At 51.0% G+C, this 23,457-nt stretch overlaps 1 protein-coding gene across 1 annotated transcript in view; it reads right to left on the bottom strand.

The window, feature by feature from the left end:
• The window catches only part of LOC119361136 (oxysterol-binding protein-related protein 1C-like), a gene marked incomplete at its 3' end in the record, with an annotated part of 34,787 nt that extends 16,500 nt beyond the window's left edge, over positions 1-18,287 (bottom strand). The window contains exons 1-3 of the mRNA XM_037626493.1: positions 18,078-18,287; positions 17,398-17,484; positions 16,264-16,533 (exon numbers count right to left, since the gene is read on the bottom strand). Of these exons, the coding sequence (XP_037482390.1) occupies positions 16,264-16,533; positions 17,398-17,484; positions 18,078-18,287 (567 nt within the window). The remainder of the gene's footprint in view (positions 1-16,263; positions 16,534-17,397; positions 17,485-18,077) is intronic.
• Positions 18,288-23,457: the final 5,170 nt, after the last annotated feature.

Raw genomic sequence — 23,457 nt, forward strand, 5'->3', positions numbered from 1 at the left:
TTTAAAGCCCTGTCTGTGATGTCGCTCAGACGTTCGACTGTGGCATTTCTTTTAAAGCCCTTTATGTGGTGTCGCTCAGACGCCCGACTGTGGCATTTCTATTAAAGCCCTGTATGTGGCATCACCCAGACGCCCGACTGTGGCATTTCTTTTAAAGCCCTGTATGTGGCGTCGCTCAGACGCCCGACTGTGGCATTTCTTTTAAAGCCCTTTATGTGGTGTCGCTCAGACGCCCGACTGTGGCATTTCTTTTAAAGCCCTTTATGCGGTGTCGCTAAGACGCCCGACTGTGGCATGTTTGTTATTTATTTCATAAATTTTAATATTGCTAAGTTATTGCATATTCATAATTAACATGCTTGCACGCATCAGAGTTATATTTATCTTTGGTGACTGACGTCATGAGTATAAAATATTTTTTAGCACATCGTTGTTATATTATACCCGTGTTCATAATGTTTGCGAGTACATTCAAAGTACTCACTGGCTTGTCCCTGGCTATTGTCTTGGCCAGATTTCTTGCGTGGAGAGGAGCGACCGTGATGACAGCCCCGGAACCTAAGCAATGGTGATAGCAGTCTCGCGAAGATAGGAGTTAACCTGGTCAGCTGTTCCCGTGGGAAATGGAGTCCCATAGACACTGATGATTCACAACCCGCTTCCTCCATCAACCAATAGAAACCATTTGTTGTACTCACAGGCCAGAATGGTCTTGTACTACATATTTTGTATTTTGCTTGGAATTTCTGTATCAAGTTGGTGCCTCATCAGCTAACAGTTATCCTGGGGTTGGTGAGCACAAGGGCCATTTTCTGGGAATTAATACCCGGAGAACCGGTCGCCACAGCATTTCGTCACGCCAGATCAATGCATGTACCTGGAAACTCAGGGCTCATTATCGAGGGCGTTACTCAGCCTAGTATATGTTGTAAAGTCCGAATACCTTAGGGAGTGTTCGGCGTCACGAGTTTGGCCTTATATGCATCAGCTCCGAATCATGTATTTGGTCAATAGTTGGGTTTGCCAGGCTCCCGTGTTTTGCTACCTTACGTTCCGCTCTATCGGCTAAGGTGGCACCGGGAGAACTACTATGATTGTGCCCTGGTTCATCTGGATGAGCACCTCAGTAGAGAAAGCCAAAAACTGATTGTCATGATATAGCGTGACACTGGTCAACCATTCGATGACTCAGTGGAATCTTCGCATTCCTCCGCATTAACGAAGGACCGGTTTCTTGGTCATGTACGTACGCGCACCGAATTTGGACGAACGCGGAAGTACCAGGGGCTATATAGTAGCCCCATCGTCAAACTCCTATGGCTAAGTGAAAGTGTTAAAGCTATATAGTCCGATTGCCTCGTTCGCTGCGCCATCACCTCCTTAACGGACCAAGACGTTGGATCAAGTGTGATTACGCGCTTTACCGAAAACCCCTGCATTATATGCGTGGGGGCTGAAGTCGACGACTGCAAACTTTTAGGTTACATACATACATACATAAATGGCCGCACAGGAGGCACTATAATACTTTCGGGCAAAAGTATAAACACAGCCTTTATAATCAAAATAGCATTGTTTTTACAATTCAAATACATGTCACTCGAACATGGTACTCTTCGAGCACTGACACTACCAAAAAAATAGACTTCCGTGATGATACGTGTTTGTCACAGTAGGTCGCGTTTTTTGTCATGCATTTACATCCATGATGATTTTATGACAGAATCAAGATAGTCATACCTGTGCTGTCGTAGAAGTGTTCCATGACATTACCAAAATTATCATCACAGTAGTGTCCACTTCCATGACGATAAATCGCGCGTCACAGAAGTGCTTTCGTCAAGGGTGACCGACATGTGTCATCCACATAACGGAATGCCATTAAGCTATCGGGTCGGGTTTTGGAACCGATAACCCGTTAACAGCCCCGACCAATGGGAAATTTCCACGTGTAAAATTCTTATTGGCCGGACAAAACATGTGTCAGCTCGTCAGTGGGTCAGATAGGCGCCTATGATATGTCGACACGTGCCACGGCCCACCACTGGCCCATTTAGCTTACAAAGCCGGCCCGTTTGACTTGGTCGAAATTTAATAGGCTGGCCCATGAAAAGCCTGTTAACGGTCTCTTTGCAAATAGCCCATTTTACGGCCCGTTAACTCACGGCCCATTAGGCCCTAAAGGAAATCGGCCCAACAACGTCATGTGGGCCGTTGAATATAACACCAGCCCATTTCAATTTCGGCCCATGTATGGCCCACGACGTCTTTTGGTCCATATGAGGCCTTTGTATCTTTCGGCCCTTTACAGGCCCACGGTGACTCTAGCCCATAATGAATAGTAATTTTCTTTGTACCCGTTAACGGCCCATGATTTACATGGGACATTTCCAGCCTGTGTTAGCTTTCGGCCTATTGACGGCCCATACGTTCTTGGGCTCCTTTTCGGCCCTCGATTACTTCCGGCCCGTTACTGGCCTGTTCCCCTAATGGGCCAAATTCGGCCCATGGCAACAGTCGGCCCGTTACTGGCCTGTTCCCCTAATGGGCCAAATTCGGCCCATGGCAAGAGTCGGCCAGTTACTGGCCTGTTACCCTAATGGGCCAAATTCGGCCCATGGCAAGAGTCGGCCCGTTTCTGGCCTGTTAACCCATTGCGCCGTTTCCAGCCCGTCATATATTTTGGCGCATTAACGACCCGTTATGCCTGTGACAGAATTAAGCCTTTGCTGTCCTACGGCCTGTTAACGGCCCGTTACCGTGCTGGGCCGGTACCAATTACGCCCAATTACGACCCATGTAGACCCATTTATCCGACGGCCCGAGGCCCACCGATTACGTGCCCATTTATCGACGGCCCGAGGCCCACCGACTACAGGCCCATTTATCGACGGCCCGTAGGAGACCCATGGATCCTACGGCCCGTATATGGCCCATGGTAGTTGCGGCCACTAGCAAACCAAGGAAAAAGAAGACTAGGAAATAAATAAGGCCGAAACTAACACTAGGCTATTAAGGCGATTGCACAGATTACATCCACTCGGCATCAAAGATCGCCACCAGTGCAAATATAGGGAACACCCTACACTATACAAAAATTGCATGCTGTTTTCTTCAGCCGGTGGATGCACGTTAAGAATAAATTTTGTATCACACCAAAACAAATTACAATTATATAACAAAAGGAAGGTTGGCATAAAACTTAACAGTCTAGCAGATAAATGCACCACCAGAAGTTCAGAAGCTCAGTTCATTTGACCTGACTGTTACGTTTTCATGCTATAGTGTCTGATGGAGCACCATAACACTCGCCTTCATTTCCCCTAGGCTCCTGAACAACATAGCAAATGTCTAATAGTCTGGTTTCAAAACCATGCATATCTTGACGACATTGAGCAATGTTTCTCCTTGTTTCACAAAGGGTCTCTGTTAGGGAATGGACTTGTGTCTGGAGCACAGATACAACATTGCTTTGAGCTTGCATATCTTGATCATGAGGCAGTTTGGATGATATTGTCTTAACAACCAACCTAGTATTACGCAGGAACATGCTTTTGGCACTGTTAGTGGATAGGTACTGACCCACTGCAGCAAGAGCTGACATTGCGGTTATAGTTGCCTCGCCACCTTCAGAAGGTGGCGGTTCCACCATTTTTTCCATAGCTCACTAAAAAGTTGAGGTTTTAGATTAATAGTACCAGAACAGAAGATATTAAGGAGGCAGCAAAACCAAACAAAATAGCTTTGGTCTATATACAGAACTTATTCTGGTGAACCCATGTAAAATATTAGTTGTATTTTATTGCAAAGTACATAATAAAACCAGGTTCCAAACATATGACCATGTACCATCGCTAATGTATTGTCTATTTCTTCACATTGTATTGAGGGCTAAGGATAAAGAGACGAAGTTTATAATATGGTAAGCATAGTATGACATCATTCATATCACAAAACAACTGAGAACAGACAAATAGGCAATTGTAACGTTGTGTGGGCAAGTCCAGCACGGAACTAGATTATGGGTCAAGATCAAAGGAACATCACTCCTCTCTTTTAAACCTTGTAAGGTGCAATGATACGCTAAGACAATTGTGTATAAAATTGAAAAGAGTAATAGACATTGGCTGCAAACCATGCAGTTCAAGGCACAAGTCAGAGTAAGTAGTAGTTAAAAGGAACGAGGATTAAAGACTTACAACAGTGGCTTTGACTGGTGTAGTCATGCCCTTCTTTTTGCTGGTGTGACAGTCCTTGAAGATTTCCACAACATTTGGTTCAGGTACTTTCAGGTCCTTGCGGGCTTTCCTCTGCATTTCGAACAAGTCAATATAGATCTGATAATATGGTACATCGAAAAGAGTGAAACAGCAGCTAATTACAAGAGCCTTGCAGTGTGCAATATAGCTACGAGATCCTGTCTTCTGTTGGAATTTCACTTTCGTACGGTTGGCCTTCTTGTTTGAACAGTTCACCTACAAGAAGATAGATTTGTGTGGCACATGCGTAAATAGGACTTCAACATGTGATCTGATCACATATATATAATGTACCTGATACTTCGGATTAGACCAGTGTTTAACAAGGCCCCGCCAGTCTTCATCCGATATATTTTCACTGGAGATGTTTGGGAAAGTTCATTGTTAGCCTTGCCTTCAAAGTGAGTCTTCCTCAAGTTATACCGATACTGTCGCAGAGCAGACTTGAAAACATGGGTGCAAGCTTGTCTGGTTGCATCATCTTGGCTATCCAACTTGAACCTCACTATTGAAAATTATGGGAGTCTCATTATCAGCAACCTAGAAAGTATGGGACAGAGCAAGACGATATTACTAGTTTCCATACATAACCATACTTACAGATAAATGGTCGAGGAAGGTGTTGAACTGGGTTTCGTCTTTGTCATTCCTGTACTGAATCCATGTTGGGAGGATACGTACATGACACCTAATGGCAACCGCTGCCTCTGATACTAACTTGGCTGACTCTGTAGCATCACATGGCCTTTTTAAACCTGCCTCAAAACGGATCTCCATTCTTCCTCCTCTAGATTTAGTTAACCTATCGAGCATTATCCCTGATGTTTGTTTCCTCTTGCACCTAGGTGCTAGTCCAACAACGAACATAGGAAGTGTTAGTGTACATCAAATTGTGAGACTACATATAAAGAAGCATGCAACTGTAACTTGACTCCAGCAACTACCTTCTTGCTGTTGAAGCTCACAAGGTTCATCTGATATTGCCAACTCGTCTTGTGTCAAGAGTGCTTGGGAAGTAGTGTCAGGTGGCAAGGGAGCTTGGGAACGTGCTGCTAGCTCAGTTGACGCACGAGTAAGTCGTGCAACTGGTAGTACTGTGGTAGGTGTTGCAAGAACTAGGGTTGTCTCTGCTTGTTTGGTGGCAGCTATTTGTTTCTGTTTGGCTTTTTTTGCAACTCGTGTAGCATGGGATGCCGTGTTTGTAGAATTTTCCGCTTGACTTTGACCTTCTATTGCACCATCAGTACCAGCAGAATCTGCAGGATTCATCCGCTTCTCATTCCCCGCCATTATGTGTTTCTTCCTCTTTCTCTGTGCCATGTTAAGTCAAGCCGAGAAGAAAAACGAATAACAATTTAGTTCTTCAGAACAAATTGATGCATGATGCAAGCGAACTGAACTTTGATGTTAGACAACCACATGATAGGAGGATGTAATATGTATGAAAAACAGGACGGAAGAGATAACCAGAACTATGATGTGTAAACTAAGAAGAAGACATTTCACCAAATTAGAAGCAATGCAATGGAAGGAAGACACTGATACGTCTCCAACGTATCTATAATTTTTGATTGCTCCATGCTACTTTATCTACTGTTTTGGAATATATTGGGCTTTATTTTCCACTTTTATATTATTTTTGGGACTAACCTATTAACCGGAGGCCCAGCCCAGAATTGCTGTTTTTTGCCTTTTTTAGTGTTTCGAAGAAACATAATATCAAACGAAGTCCAAACGAAATAAAACCTTCGGGAAGGTGACTTTCTCATCAGATAAGATCCAGGAGACTTGGACCCTCCGTCAAGAAAGCCATGAGGCGGTCACGAGGGTGGAGGGCGCGCCCCTCCCCCTGGGCGCGCCCCCCTACTTCGTGGGCCCCTCGGAGCTCCACCGACGTACTCCTTCCTCCTATATATACCTACGTATCCCCGTATGATCCCAGGGAGCCAAAAACATAATTCCACCGCCGCAACCTTCTGTATCCATGAGATCCCATCTTGGGGCCTGTTCCGGAGCTCCGCCGGAGGGGGCATCCACCATGGAGGGCTTCTACATCATCACCATGGCCCCTCTGATGAAGTGTGAGTACTTTACTTCAGACCTTCGGGTCCATAGCTAGTAGCTAGATGGCTTCTTCTCTCTTTTTGGATCTCAATACAATGTTCTCCCCCTCTCTTGTGGAGATCTATTCAATGTAATCTTCTTTTTGCGGTGTGTTTGTTGAGACCGATGAATTGTGGGTTTATGATCCAGTATTATCTATGGAAAATATTTGATTCTTCTCTGAATTCTTTTATGTATGATTGAGTTATCTTTGCAAGTCTCTTCGAATTATCCGTTTGGTTTGGCCAACTAGATTGGTAGTTCTTGCAATGGGAGAAGTGCATGGCTTTGGGTTCAATCTTGCGGTGTCCTTACTCAGTGACAGAAAGAGTTGCAAGGCACGTATTGTATTGTTGCCATCGAGGATAACAAGATGGGGTTTTTATCATATTGCATGAATTTATCCCTCTACATCATGTCATCTTGCTTAAGGCGTTACTCTGTTTTTACTTAATACTCTAGATGCATGCTGAATAGCGGTCGATGAGTGGAGTAATAGTAGTAGATGCAGAATCATTTTGATCTACTTATTTTGGACGTGATGCCTATATACATGATCATTGCCTAGATATACTCATAACTATGCTCAGTTTTGTCAATTGCTCAACAGTAATTTGTTCACCCACCGTAGAATACTTATGCTCTCGAGAGAGGCCACTAGTGAAACCTATGGCCCCCGGGTCTATTCTCATCATATCAATCTATATCACTTTATTTACTTGCTTTGTTTTTACTTTACCTTTACATTTTACTTTGCATCTATCTATCAAAAATACCAAAAATATTATCTCTATCAGATCTCACCCTCGTAAGTGACCGTGAAGGGATTGACAACCCCTAAGCGTTGGTTGCGAGTTGCTATCGTGTTGTGCAGGTACGAGGGACTTGCGCGTGACCTCCTACTGGATTGATACCTTGGTTCTCAAAAACTGAGGGAAATACTTACGCTACTGTGCTGCATCATCCTCTCCTCTTCAGGGAAAACCAACGCAAGGTCGAGACATAGCAGACACCATATGAAAGATGCTACAAATATCACTCTACCAAGTTAACAGTGTCTCATCATAAATGGCGTTTAAACAAATGTGAAGTAGTACAAGAAATAAATCATATGCAAGATGCAAACAACATCACACTACCATGTTAGACGTCTCTCGTCATTAGTGCCATTGCATATTCACAGCATTGCATATTCACAGCTTATGATGTGTAAACTAAGGAGAAGGCATTTCAACAAATTAGAAGCAATGAAAGCTAGACACCATATGAAAGATGCAACGAATATCACTCTACCAAGTTAAAACTGTCTCGTCATAAGTGCCATTTCAACAAATTAGTAGTACAAGCTAGAAAAGAATGTGAGATGTAACCTATATCACACTCCGAAGTCAAACCTGCCTTATGATAAGTGATTGTTGCAGGTTACACAATAGTAGTAATTTGATGTAAGAACATGGTGTGATAGACAGATATTGTATGTTCTAGAAACAGGAGCACGTGTCTTATTCAAGTATAATGTGTAAAGTAAGCAGATGGAATTCAAAAAAATTAGAAGCAATACAAGCTAGACATCACACATAACAGGCAACCACATATAACAGTGCCAAGTTAGAGGGAGCACCGGTGATGCTGCACTAGGGGAGACGTGCTCATCATAAACACAGCTTTGTTGAGTGTCGATGCATGTGTTGTCTTGGAAATCATCTTGGGGGTGTGGAGGAGTAGAAACTGTAGAGGCCCTTCGTTCGGAAGGAGCACCTTTATCCGCTGCCTTGCTAACTTCCTTTCGCTTTATTGATTTTGAATTTCAGGTAAAACCGACAAGAAAAAGCAATAAAATTCTCTCTTCAGAACTCATTCATGCATGATACTAACAATCACTACTTTGATGTAAGGCAAACACATGATACCAGGATGGAATATGTACAAAAAATAGGACGACATGGAATGTTCACAATTGTTTGTGTAAACTAAGCAGAAACCATTCTAGCAAATAAGAAGCAATGCAAGCTAGACACCACATGAAAGATGCAGCCAGTATGACTCTGCCAAGTTAAAAGCGTCCCATCATAAATGGAATTTCAACAAATTTGAAGCAACACATGCTAAATCATATGAAAGATGCAACTAATACGGCACTGCATATACTAAAGGTGTCTCGTCATATTGATTGAGGCGGGATACAAAAAAATAGTTTTATGTAAGGACATGCTTAATAGACAGATGTAGTATGTACTAAATACAGGAAGGCATGTCACATTAACAAGTATAATGTATAAGCTAAGCAGACTAGCACATGCAGTTTAACCAGATTGGAAGAATTACAATCTAGACACCATATGCAACATGCAACCAGATATCACGCTGTCAAGTTAGAGCAAGCACCTGCGATGCTAGTGTAGGGGAAATGCTGTAATCAACTACAGAGATACGTTCACTATCTTTATCTAGCAATTCTGTTTCTTGAGAATCATGTCAGGAGGCTGACACTGCATTGTTTAAATGAGGAGTAGTCCCCTTGCCTACCTGCCTCGTCATAAGTGATTGATGAGGGATACACAAGAACATTAGTTTGATGTAAGAACATGGTTAATACATAGATGTACTAGTATGTACCAAAAGCAGAAAGGCATGTCATATTCAAAGGTATAATGTGTAAGCTAAGCAGATGCAATTTAACCAAATTGGAAGCAATACAAGCTAGACATCCGGCTGGAGTGGTGAGCATGATCATCTAGGACGTGAGAGCCTGGTGGGAGGCGGGCTGCTTCGCCACCATCGCATCTTTTTAGTTGGCTTCCAGGTGATGCCTATCTTTGCTGGGCTTGTCACTGGCTCGGCCAGTGCCCTGACTAGCTATTTGTCTTCTGGTGCTCACGGGATGGTGGTTCATGTAAAAAATATCTTTCCTTATCTTACCGACTTCGGCCTTTCGAATACAAGCTAGACACCATATGGAACATGCAACCACATATGACACCGTGAAGTTAAAGCAAGCACCTGGGATGGTGGTTCATTGCGAGCGAGGTCATCAACTCCAGAGCTACATTTACCGTCTCCATCTGCAAACACTGCACCCTTTATAGCGCTGTAACGTGTCTTGCCTACCCGCGAAGAAAGCTGGCGCGACTTCTCTCTTTTCTTTGCTGCTTCTCTCAAGGCAGACTCTGAAATACCCTTGCATAAAAACAAAATAGTGAGAGTATGGGTGAAGTGTGTGCAAAACTAGTGCACTGTAAAAGTAGCAGATAGCAGGTGGCTGAAAAATAAATGATAGGAGACATATGATAGCTCTACAACATTGCATGGCAAACAAAATTAGATTCTACTCCGTATGATTTTGTAATATATGAGCACAGGAAATGCAGGTACTCCTCCAGCACACCACCACATGTGGTCATATCTAAGATAACAGTCGACTAAAAATAAATAGGTCAGTCGATTTTTTTAATGAACCGTCCGATCTATAAGGAACGGGAAGATGGCCTTCGTCTACCTCCCGCCAGTCACTAGTGACAATCTTTCTTGAACCGCCAGCGACCACCGGCCCAGACCCCTGCCTCCGCCGCCCCGCCCTCCCATCGACCTCACACCACCGCCGTGCTTGGCAGCACCCCCAGGCCGTCCCTTTAATCCCGGCCGACCTCCAAATCGGGTGCCAGTAGCTCTAGGCCGCACACGCCCCTAAGATAAACACCAAGGCGCTGCTTCCCCGGCGTAATAGGTGTACTAGCGCCTGTTATGCCGGGGAATGCTTTCTTTAATTGGGAATCAACTGGCCAGAAATTGAAATTCAGGGGGGCGGCGGACCTCTAGCTAAGATGAAATAGTATATGAGGAGAAAACTTGTGCATCGCGAGTTACTAGGAACATCTAGTATCAAGAAGAAGCTGTCGGTGTTCTGGGAATGGGGGTACCCAGACTTGCCTGCCTGCGGCCTGTGGCATGGCTCAAGGGGTGGCCCAGTACGGCCCATCTTCATCAACACATGCTCAAGACCCTCGCGAGGGGCCATGCCTCGCGGGAAAGGACGACAGGAGGCTTCCTCAGGCACGGCCTCGTCAGGCTGGCTCGCGAAGAGGCGGAGAGATCAAGGCGGGGTACCTCACGAGGTGCCCGTGACGCAAGCCATGACGACCAAGGCCAGGCGGGCGCCGGCCTGCGCAGAGTCCTTGTTTCCCCTTTGGTGCAAAGGGGGCAAGCGCAGGTAAGGGTATCAGGCAAAGGCAACCATTTCGGTGCAACAAGACCAAGACCAGCAGGACGGCAGAAGGAGGTCATCGTGGAGCCCAAGCCAGCGTCATCGTCAGGGTCTTTGGCAGGCGAGGACGAACTTTAGTCAGGATAAGTGTACTAGATGTTCCCCTTCAAAATGGCCAATTGTTGGCGCCCTTCCCGCTCAATATTTGGGAAGAGGCCCGGGGCCTCCGCTATAAATAGGACTAGCCACCCCCAGGGTAGAGGCATCGGCATCTGATCTAGAGACGAGCCAGAGAGAAGAACCTTGGACAACACCACCGTAGGAACAGACCCTCGCGAGGCTGTTCTTCCCTTGTATTGTTCATCATCAGCCCCAGAGGCAATCCACCACACCACACACTGGAGTAGGGTATTACACCACAATGGTGGCCTGAACCAGTATAAATCTGCGTCCTCTGTGTTGTTCTTTGTGTAGTTTAGATCCTAGCGAGGCGGTAAGACATGAGTAGACTAGGGGTGTGATCTCCGCACGCACCCCAGTGTTCGAACCTCAAGGACTGCCGGATCCCGAAATCTGACATTTGGCGCGCCAGGTAGGGGTGTGCCGGAATCCGCCTTTCGCCGCCTCATGTTTTCACCGCCCATCCCATCCATGTCGGACGCACGTCGCGCCCGCGCCGAGCGCCGGGCCGCTCTCGCCACTCGCGTCGCTCAGACGGCCCCCGTCGGCGGGTGCCGCCGCTGTTTCCCGTCGCCCGCCGTCAATGCCGCCATCGGCCCGGCGGGGAACAAATAGAAGGCTTCGTCCCTGCACCCATCAGTGCGGCAAGAAGGCCGCACCGCCACTCCGTGGACGACTCTGGCCGGCTCCTCGTCCCACGCCCGTCGCGCTCCTGCGGATGCGCACGCCGCCCTGCTCCTGGCGCGGGAGCTCATGCACTACTGTCCCGTCGATGACCTCTACGACGAGTGGCTCGCCCGCATCACCGAGCTCGTTAGCGTCGCTGGGGGCTCCCCTGCACCGTCCCTCTCGTTGCACTGCGCACCGCCCGGCGCGGGCGACGAAGCTTCGGGGGCGCCTCAGCCGCCTCCCCCTCAAGAAGGCGCCTTGGCTCCAAGGCGCGTGGCCCCTGGGTGGAACCCACTCCGTCCGGCGCCAACGCAGCAAGAGAAGAGCTGCCAAGAGATCCCTCGTCCCCAAGAAGCCACCCGCGTGCTCCCTGCATCGGCTCGGCACGAGCGCGCACCTGCTCCAGCGCATCAAGACCCCGCGCTGCGCCTGGAGGCAGCGCACCAGGACTTCCAAGATCAAGCTCTCCATCGCCCAAGGCCTCCCACGGCCACTGTAGGCTGCCGTGCCTTCTCCGCCGAGCTATGCAGCGTGGCCTGGCCGGTCAAGTTCAAGCCAAACCTTCCCCCGCGCTTCGATGGCACGACTGACCCTTCTGAGTTCCTCCAGCTCTACGAGCTGGGCATCGAAGCCGCCAACGGGGACGAGAAGGTCATGGTGAACTGGTTCCCCATGGCGCTCAAGGACGGCGCCCGCACCTGGCTCCTGAACCTGGCTCCAGGCACGATATCCTCCTGGGACGAGATGCGCACCCGATTCATCGCCAACTTCCAAGGCACCCGCGACCAGACCCTGGCCATGAGCGACTTGCGTCGCATCAAGCAGCAGCCGGGGGAGACCCTGCAGAAGTTCATCCGGCGCTTCAACAACGCTCGCCTTAAGATCCCCAAGGTGTCCGAGGAGGCCATCATCTCAGCCTTCTCCGACAGCGTGCATGACGTCAAGATGAAGGAGGAGCTCGCAATCCATGAAGACCTGTGCACCTCCCTGGAGCTGTTCAACCTTGCGACCAAGTGCGCTAGGGCTGAGGAAGGGCGCCCGTCCCTCCTCGAGCTGCCAGTTGCCAACCAAGAAGAGAAGAAGCCCAAGACCAAGGACGTGAAGCGCAAGGGGGCTGCAGTGCTTGCAGCAGAGCCAGACACCAAGCGAGGCAGGGATCAGCCTGAGTCATCCAAGGGCAGCCGGTACTGCGTGTACCACGACCTCCACACCCACAACACCAATGAATGCCAAGAGCTCAGAGCCGTGCGAGATGTGCGTGCGGGCCGACGCCCCGAGCGCAGCGACCGGGGCTATGGCCGAGGAGGAGGAAGAGGTGGAGGACGATGGGAAGACCGTGGCCCACGCCAAGGGTGGCGCGACCGACCTCACGAAGACCGCTGGCAGGACCAGCCTCGTGAGGGAGGTTGGAGAGACCCACCTCCCGAGGGGGGTTGGAGGGATCAACCTCGCGAGGACCGCCCGCAAGGTAACGCAGGCCTCGCTCCTCTGCCATCACAGGCGAGGAGGAATGAAGACCATCATCAGGATGAGGGGGTTGGAGGCTTCCAGGAGCCACGCACAATCGCCTGCATCTTGGGCGGCGCACAAGCCCCAGCCTCTCAGCACATCTTCAAGCAATTTGCCCGCGAGGTGAATGCAGTCCTCCCCAAGCTTGAGGCCACATGCCCTCTCAGGTGGTCATCATGCGCTATCACGTTCAGCTCAGCGGATCAGCTCAAGTGCGCGGCCATAGCCGGAGTCCTCACGATGCTTTGCTCCCCAATCATCAGCAATGTGCAAGTCACCAGGACCCTCATCGATGGCGGAGCGGGGCTCAATGTCCTATCCGTCGAGACGTTCAACAATCTCCAAGTGCCATACAATCAGCTACAGCCAACCAAGCCTTTCTCAGGAGTCACTGATGGTTCCACGGTTCCGATAGGGCAGGTCCGCCTTCCTGTTACCTTCGGGAAGCACGACAACTACCACACCGAGCTCATTGACTTCGACGTCGCTCACATCCGCCTGCCGTACAATGCCATCCTTGGGTACCCCGCCCTGGCCAAGTTCATGGCCGTGACCCATCACGGCTACAATGTCCTCAAGATGCCAGGAAGCGGTGGAGTCATCACTGTGCCTTGTGAAGAGAGAGACGCTGTGTGTTCTCTGGAACACGCTTTCCAAGCCGCATCAATTGAAGACCCAGATCACGGAAGCAGGAGGCTTCTCGAGGCTGCCCTCAAGAAGAAGAAGACATTGCATGGCCCGACCCCTCGGGAGGCAGGCCCCTCAGGGTCCGCGCCTGTTCAGGGGGTGCCTCCTTCTGCCGCATAGGAAGGTGCGCCCGGTGCCCTCTTCGAGCAAGGCTCGGGGGCTCTCTCCTGGAGGGCCATCGACTTTGCTAGGATCACGAGGGAGGCGCTCGGGCACCACTTGGGGGCGTACTTCAAAGCACGTTTCCCTCAAGAAGGAGAAAGACAAGGAGGGCCAAACCCTCAGGAGTTCATCAGCGAGATCATTCAGGAGCTGCAGGAGTCAAGAGTCATGAGCGGCAGCCGCCGCTTACCCGCCGTAGCTCCCCATCCAGGCAAGGATGGTGGGCTGCGCATCTGCATCGACATACCAGGACTCAACCGAGCCGCCTCTCAAGAGCGCCTTTGGCCCTCACGCGTGGACGCTACGAAGGTCCACCCCACAGCTATGTTCGCATGCGTCACGGCCTACCGAACGTGGCTGCGGTGCGTCAACGCCTCATGAGGAGCATCTTGGAGGCTCAAGCAGTCAGGCATTCCGCAGTCCTGTCGGAGATGGAGATGGTCCGCGAGGAGCCGCTAGTGCCTCCGGAGCCTCCCGAGGCCCCGGGGCCTGGGGGCTCGTGAAGATTGTCTCCTACAGCACGCGCCGTCCGCTACTTCAGCATCCCTTCATCTTCAACGTTATCAGGTGACATCCTTCAAGTTTCATTTTCAGCTAGGAGCACCCCCCAGGGCTGCATCATTCCCAGGCCGTGTGGGTTCGTCCCTGCGGCATGTATCCCTTTAATTCATGCTCTAGCTTACTTTATCGGGGGCGCCCCTCAGGCTGCATTATCCCCAAGCTACCCGGGCCAGACCCGGTGGCATGTATCCCTCTCGCATTTATTCGGGTCGTGCATTTGACCTATCATTATTGTTGTGTGATATTTGCCCATGGAACCCTTCTTACTTCATGTCGGCTGCTTGCACGTTAAAGGGGGGGGGTACCTGAGCATCGCGACTCATGGGCTCTTATTGGCTCTCCAACCCTCACCCTCTGGTCATGTCCACGGCATCATGACCTGGCATGCCAGCGACGGTTGAGCCCCGCTGGAGGGCCGGGACCCGAGGACGTAGAGCACCGACATCTAACCAAACCTGCAGGGACACATTACAAGAAAAGGCCCAGAGCCAGGCGCAACCCGCCTTGAGGTAGGGCCCCGTGAGTCCCACGCTGGCTCACGGGTGCCCAGATACACCTCGCCAGGCCCTACCGTGCCAGCCATGTGTTAGGGCGGAGCTGTACACGCCCCGGGGGCTCCTCCCGGAGGGGAGCCCCCTCCCACGCACCAGTGGAAGCACCATGCTCCGCACTGGCTGACGACATTGCCGAGGAGCGGCTATGCCCGTACACATACGGAAGCGCTATGCTCCGCGCTGGTGATAAACAACTGAGGGTGGCCCCCGGTTGCATCAACCTCAGGGAGCCCAGAGCTCAGTGTCCGGCCTCATCATAATGCCTCCCCTCGGGAGTGCCGCGTGAGGGGGCTGGGCACGGGGGCTGCGCCCGGGTCACGCCCAGGCGCACGCCACCCAGCCAGGCCCCTCGGGCCTGGTTCGTCGCATGCCTCTCCCCGAGCGGAGCCAAGGTACGAAGGCCGTTTGGACGTCAAGGGGGACTCCTGAGGATCGCGACTCAGGAGCCTAACTGGCCACGTAGCCCCTCACCCCTTAGTTCCGAAAGGCTAATGGCGGTTGAGGTATGCGCGGGGCCAGGCTCTGCCGACATAGAACGGTAAATCCACCCATGCATCTCACCTCCCTACTTGTTGTTCGTGCGTCAAGGGGGAGTCCTGAGCATCGCGACTCAGGAGCCTAACTTGTCACGTAGCCCCTCACTCCTTGGTCCCGTCCTGGTTTCCGGTCGGGGCTAACGGTGGCTGAGGTATGCACGGGGCCGGGCTCTACCGATGCAGAACACAAGCAAGTAGGAAGGAAAAACGCAAATCTCAAGAAATTGAAAAGCAAATATTACAGTCCATAGAATACTTTGACAATGCCAAACACAAGTTTAAACGCCTCCACAAGGCAGAATGCATCTTGCAGGAATTAAAAGCAGGACGGGAGCCGCGAAGGGGTCACTTTTTGGCGGCGCCATCGCTAGTGATGGTGCTACGCTAGGCAACTTTGCCTCGTGGAGCCTCAAGACCGACAGTGCCTCGCTTCGGCTTGGTGCTGAAGGCCCGAAACTTCGCTAGCAGAGCCTCCGCCCGACCCTTCACGGCCTCGGCAACGACGGCGGCAAGCTCGCTGCTCACAGGCTCCAGCAGGCTGTCGAGGTCAACGGTGGGGTCGCGGAGGTAGACGTGGGTAAGGACGCGCGTTAGCGCTGCAGAAGAAAGCCGCGCGCCTCAGCCTCAGCCGTAGGGCCAAGGCCGAGGGCAACATCTTCAAGGGCGCAGACCAGGAAGGGAAGCAGCTTGGCGGGGCCCTCGTCGGCGCTGGCTAGCGGGCTTTCTAGGCCGCTGTCATACAGCGACTTTAGCAGGGTGCGAGCCTTCACCTCCAGCTTCGCGAAGGCCATGCGGTCCTCGGCCAGGACCCGCACCTTGCCGTCCAGCTCGATCTTCTTCACCTCCAACGCCTGCTCCAGCGCACCCAAGTGGCCTTGGCGTTCGTCAAGCTCGGCATCCCGATCCTTGGCGGCAGCCTCGCGGGCCCTCATGCCTTCCTCCTTCTCCTGGCGGACACGGGCCTCCTTGACAAGCTGGTCACGCAGGCCTTGCAGTTCGCTCTCCAGCACCTTGTAGCGGCCCTGAACATCCGCAACCTCACCCAAGGCGGCGTCACGAGCGGCCTTCGCCTCGAGGATGGCCTGCTTCTCCTCGTCGCAGGCTGTTGCGGCCTGAGCCAGCGCCAATCGAATTGAAGCATCAGAGCGGACCCAGCCAGAGACCAACTCCAGGCGCCCGGCCACCAAGAGAGGGTCAGCGCCCAGAAGATCTTTCCGCAGCCGGTCCAGGTCAGCAGCAGCACAATCCAGAACAGTAGGAGGAGCCGGAGAGACAGCGGTTGGCGGAGTAGGAGGCGAAGACGATGGCGTAATCACAGCGCTATGAGTCAGGGCCTTCTGCGCCCCGACGACTACAGCAGGGGCGTCAGGCAGAGACACCGCGGGAATCGCCTGGGCCATGGGGGCTGGGCTAGCCCCAGCTGGCCCCGCCAGGCCTCGCGAGGATGACCGGGCAGGAGAGGCCCGCGTCTTGTCGCCCCCATCTCCCGCAGACGGGGGTGCTGCCTCGGACAAAGCCTCAGGAGCCCCCTTCAACTTCTTCACCGCAGGCACCGGCCTAGCCAAGGAATATGGACGTCAAGCCTCAACAACAAAGCAGGAAGCAACCGAGAATCGAGCACTTACTCGTCATCGCTCGTAGGCTCAAGCAACCTCCGGCCGAACTTGAAGCTCGAGAGCCAGACGGCTGGGGTCAACTTCAAGAGGCTCGGGAGCAGGAGGCATGTCCGCGGGTCGCCTCAGAGTCGGAGCAGACCCACGGGGAACCAACCCCGTCCTGTCCTTCTTCGGGATCAGGGGCGAGCTCTCGCCACCCCGCTCGTCGCCGTCCTCGTCATCATCCGGCAAGAGGCGAAGAGTGCGGGACCTACGCCGAGGGAGCGGCGTTCCCGACTCCCCGTCGGTCGCCTCCGAGTCGGGCTCCTCGTTCTCCTCCCCCTCTTCTTCCTCCTCTCAGCTGGAGTCGTTGGAGGATACATTCACCGTCGCCAGGGCCGCCGGAGCCCCAGGGACCTCCGCGGGCACATGCCCGCCCTCGTTGAAAGCAGACATGGAGTTCACCACCTGCTCCCAATCATCCCAAAGGAACAAGGGCACATGAGCATCCTCCAACCTCGCCACGTTACCCCCAACCAAGGATTGGAGGACCGCGGCCAGATCCTCATCGGATAGGCGGCATCGGCCCTCCTGAGCTTCCACAGCAGAAGCGAGTGTTCCCGAAGCGTAGCCACCTAATGCTCCAAGAACTCCCTCAGGAGCAACGCCCCAGTCAGTTTCTCCGTCGCCATGTTGTCCGGCCACAGGGCCGCGTCCATCTTCTCCAGCACCGGCCTCGTGCAGGGATTGACGAGCTCCGCGCGGGACCAAGCATCAACCATGACCCACTTGCTCCTGAAGCCCTCGATTCTCTTTCCGGGCTTCGAGATGGCGTTAGATCTGCCGTGCACAACAAAGCTCGCACACGCGGTGATGGAGCTGTGGGAGACCCGGAGGTAGAAGTAATGGCGCAGCAAGGCCACCGAAGGCCTCACCCTGACATGAGCCTCGCAGTAGTAGGGGAAAATCGCCAAGAGAAGAACGGAGTTGGGATGGAGGTGCAGAGCTTGCAGATTGTAATGATGGAGAACAGAAAGGAAGAACTCAGAAAAAGGGGGCACCAGACCGGCGGCAATGGCGCTCACGTAGAGTGGGTAGAAGGTGCTTCCTCTGCCCTCAGGAAGGGCGGGGCCGGCCTTGAGCGCAGCCGCCCCGTCGTTGCCCTGCGCCGCCATCATCTGGCGCGTCCGAGCGAGATTCTTCTCCGACACATTCGGAGGATCCAAGGTGGGCGAGTACCATGCCCCGGCTGGGGACGGGTGAGGTGCCATGCCTTGCTAGGATGCAGGGTTGGAATAGATCTGGGGATTTCGGAAGCAAGAAGGGCAGGAGCAAGAAAGGGGATCTGGGCAGCGAAGGAGAAGGCAAAGAAGGTAAGCCTAGACAGCTGCCGCTCCCTTATCAGTTTGTGCAGTTGCCAAGGTGCCGTGGGGGAGCCAGGACGCCCATGTCCAATCAACCACCACGCGGCGCCAAGGCTGCAGGCTCTTGGGGCCCGCGGCGCTTCGCACTTGCCTCTTTGCTTCTCTGCTAAGCCAAGTCCGAGCGCGCCTTGGGCCCGGGGGCTACTGTCGGCATTCTGGGAACGGGGGTACCCAGACTTGCTTGCCTGCGGCCTACGGCGTGGCTCAAGGGGTGGCCCAGTATGGACAACTTCATCAACACATGCTCAAGACCCTCGCGAGGGGCCAAGCCTCGCGGGGAAGGATGACAGGAGGCTTCCTCAGGCACGGCCTCGTCAGGCTGGCTCGCAAAGAGGTGGAGAGATCAATGCGGGGTACCTCATGAGGTGCCCGTGATGCAAGCCATGATGACCAAGGCCAGGCGGGCGCCAGGCGGGCGCCGGCCTGCGCAGAGTCCTTGTTTCCCCTTTGGTGCAAAGGGGGCAAGCGCAGGCAAGGGTATCAGGCAAAGGCAACCATTTCGGTGCAACAAGAGCAAGACCAGCAGGACGGCAGAACGGAGGTCATCATGGAGCCCAAGCCAGCATCATCGTCAGGGTCTTTGGCAGGCGAGGACCAACTTTAGTCAGGATAAGTGTACTAGATGTTCCCCTTCAAAATGGCCAATTGTTGGTGCCCTTCCCGCTCAATATTTGGGAAGAGGCCCAGGGCCTCCGCCTATAAATAGGACTAGCCACCCCCAGGGTAGAGGCATCGACATCTGATCTAGAGACGAACCAGAGAGAAGAACCTTGGACAACACCACCGTAGGAACAGACCCTCGCGAGGCTGTTCTTCCCTTTTATTGTTCATCATCAGCCACAAAGGCAATCCACCACACCACACACTGGAGTAGGGTATTACACCACAATGGTGGCCTGAACCAGTATAAAACTGTGTCCTTTGTGTTGTTCTTTGTGTAGTTTAGATCCTAGCGAGGCGGTGAGACATGAGTAGACTGGGGGTGTGATCTCCGCGCGCACCCCAGTGTTCGAACCTCAAGGGTCTGCCGGAACCCGAAATCCGGCAGAAGCGGTCAACTAGTGTCTTCTGTGGGATGAATACCGTGCAAGCAGAGACGTAAGATTTGCACGAATAAGGGAAGAGGAGTACCTTTTTCGGTTGCCGGTGTGGTCACCTCCACATGTCGCGTCGATCTTCTTCTTTTTACCGGGGAAACCGATGTTCTGGAGGGTGCAGGCTTGGACGAACCCATGGCCAAATTGTTGACTGTGTTGCCGTGGCCGTATGTCAGCGGAGGGGAAGCAGATCCGAGGCGGCGAAAGACGACATAGCAGGAACAACTCTGGTGCGGTGGAGGGTGGCAAAGTTGGAGCAGCAGCGGTGAGGCGCAGGACGGCGTGGTTGAACTGGCTCGGGTACGAACGGCTCGGCCTCGGCTTCAACTACTAGCCGTGGAGGGCGTTGCGGTTGAGGTTGCGGTGGACGACGACATCGGGGTATCGGTTCCGGCGTGATGGAGGAGGGCGGCAGTTGATGGGTGGGATGGGGTGGCGGACGGAGGACGCTGGGGTTTGGCGGCTGGTGGAGAGGTAGTTTTGGCGCCCACGGAGTACGAATGGGGGATCTGACGGGTGGGGGGAACCATGTTTCGGTCTGGGACGCGCTTGTTTTTGGATTTTTTGAACAGAAGATGGGACACGCTTGTTTGAAATTTGGGGAAAGTACAAACTTTGCCCCCCTCTTAAATTTCGGACCTACTGCGGGTCGGTGGTAGGATGGTAATCCCAGGTGTCCCAAATAATGGGCGGGAGCGATTTCGGCCGCGCGCATGTGTGCTTAGGCGGCCATTGTGTATGAATGTTTTTCGGAGGCGGTTGCGTGGTGTCTAGATGAAGCTACAAACCTACCCCAGTTTAGACCTTTGGACGTCGGGCCGGTAGGTTTCACGGGTCGGAGTTATTAGAAAAGTAATTTCCTTGTACTACCAAACATTGGTCTCACGCGGTTTCGGGCGAGTAGAAGCTCTTTTGGCGCTTCATTCGAAATTTTGAAACACAAGCATTCACGTTTAGAGTACTCTTGAACTATGGGGATTGACCTAAATAGACAATGTTATATTTGACCTTGTATGTTTGAAAACCTCATTAAATTATCCGCTTCTTTTTGAAAATTTGACACTTGAAAATCCTATAACTACGATTATTTTGGAATAGAGGAGCTAAATTTGAATGTATTTTGTACACGACTACATATGCTATTATGTACAAAATCAGAGCAAAGATTGGCGCCCCCATAATTTAGGTATGGTTTACAAATGCCATGATATCAAATTCAAATAATTGAATGGACTTCATGTTGAATTTGATTTTTTTTAAACCACCTTAAGTTGAATTCAAATGTATGCTAGTTCATAGGTAGGTATTTATAATGTCCATTGTGTAACTTTCGTATGTATAATGTGCTTTACACACACAACATGAACTATACTCACGTTTATATTCGATTGCTAAAGCGATGCATTATCTGGAGTTCAAAATACTAACTATGTGGATCAATTGTGTCGAATAATGACATAGACATGCTCAAATTCGATAGAATCTAGATGTCTGAAGGATCAATGACCGCTCTTTACGCGAATTGCAAATATCATGATCCCATCCTAATATTTGGATACAATTTATATCTTTAATCAATGTGTAGCGCAGTCTTTTACGTGTAGTTTCACTCTCCATCGGTGGTCTCTCACACATGCTCACACACTCTCTCCCGAGATGTCTTTCTCGCACACATGCTCTAGATATAACCCTCCCTCCCTCTCGTAACCATTTACAACTGCTTTCACTAAACTTTATCACAAGCACTTGTCCTCTTGCAAACATACACACGCACAATCCTCATCGACCCTTTCTATGTACATGGACCTGCCTACGTGTCTCATGTATGCACATTATCTTTACGCCTGTCTCTCACTCATTGTCTCACACCTCTCTTCCTAATCGACAAGTATGATTCTAGCAGAGCATACTGTAGGATGCCCCTTAAAGTTAGGTTGGATGAATAGTAATATCAGAGATAAAGGGGTTACCTTAGTCCGAGAACGTAGGGTTACGAATCCTAGCCGGCTTTGTCAGTGGACACAGAGTCCTTCACAATTCTGCTATCTTTGTCTTGTACGACTAGTCATCCATGGGTCTTCCTAAATGTGTCACGGGCCGACCAATGTGGCGCAGGACGGAACCAAACGAAGGGCCTCACCTCGACCCACCGGACCTCACGCGGTGACACACCCTCTGCCCCCATGTCTCATTATCTTCTCACACCCACACATACCAACACAAACACCACACACACAGAAAATTTCTCCTGGTGCCTCTATTCACTCTCCGCTTGCATATACACACTCAAGGGAATGGAATCTCTTGTCGTGACGTCATATTCTTCTCTCTCTCTCTAGACCACTCTCATTTCTCGTGCTATCTCTCCCACGCCCCCCCCCGTCGGACCCTCTATCCATGCCTCTCTTGAATACGCAATACACACACATACCTCTCTAGGCCCCGCCAAATGCATCAACTACACATTCACACATGTTACATCACGTACCCCATTGATCTAAAAAGCCCTCTCTTCACATTTATTTCACATACAACATTCCTTTTGAATAAAGTGTGGCCAAAAATTATTTTACAGTTTCTACATATATACAACATTACAAAGTTATATGGAGGAGTACGAATGCTAATTTGCATTGCATGGTGCCCACAATGATACTTATTCCGCACTGTGAATTTGTATATTTTCATACTATATACAAAGTTAGTCATAATAAAGACAAACGAAGAGCATCTCTCTCTCCATCGCATACCCCCCTGTATGCCCCTTTCATGTATGCACACAAAGCTATCTCCAGGTCCTCTAAAAGTAAGCCCCCAAAAAATTCACGCATGTTTCATCTTTCTCTCGCGATATATGCAATGACGATCATTGTATTTGAAGCGAAAGCATGATACGTACATTGGAATTCAGAACCCAATCATTACGGTCACCATTTACGTTTAGTGGTTATTATACAGTCACGGGCTCACCGTACAACTCTGTATTTTCTCATGACATGACTAGTTGACCAGTTAAACACTCCATGTGGCACCTCTAGTGTTGCATCACATTATCTCACTACCATCGTGCCCACCTGTCGACTTGTATCTACTCTATATCCACACTGTTATAAAATACATAAAATACACTCTTATAAAAAATAGAGTTGGTGATGATGGTGTGCCTGCCATCCTGCAATATAGGCCATCCGATTTATATCTGACGGATAGGAAAGAAACTATGGCAATTTTGCAAAAAGGTACCCACACACCTCTCCACATTTGCAAATAAGGCCTTCCCTCGTTCATCCTTTTCTCTCACAAGATAAACAAGTCATACAAATGAATCTTGATGTTACGTGCAACGCACGGGCATCTTGCTAGTAAGAATGAAAATAAACGACAAAAAATATTTGGACGGTGGCTCGAAGTCATGACTACAGGCACAACAGACAAGGTGGCCTTGTATTGGTATGCTGAGCCGTCTGTTTTAACACGCAGGAGCTAGTGTGGTGATTATACACACACGCACGCATGCACACGAACTGCATCCATGCAACACTCACACAAACACATGCACCCATGCACGCACGCAACACTCACATGTACACACGCAGCCACGCACGCACGCAACACTCACACGCACACACACACACATGCATGCACACACCAGTACACCACACGACCAACACACACTCTCAAGCTCAAGTGCTCAACCTACATGTGCATGCGCACACATCAGGCCCTGACAGATACATACACAACTAGGTGATTCCCGCATACTGGTTGGAGCCTTGTCGCGCCTGCGTAAATTTGTGTTTATCTGACCTTTTCCCTATGTGAACTGACAGGTGGGACCCACAAGGAACATGGTCAATTTAACTAGTCAACATGGCGCCACACAGACTATTTGGCCGGTCAGCAGAGTGCAATCAGATGTT

The sequence above is a fragment of the Triticum dicoccoides genome, chromosome 2B (genome assembly GCF_002162155.2).
Source record: "Triticum dicoccoides isolate Atlit2015 ecotype Zavitan chromosome 2B, WEW_v2.0, whole genome shotgun sequence".
Taxonomy (NCBI): domain Eukaryota; kingdom Viridiplantae; phylum Streptophyta; class Magnoliopsida; order Poales; family Poaceae; genus Triticum; species Triticum dicoccoides.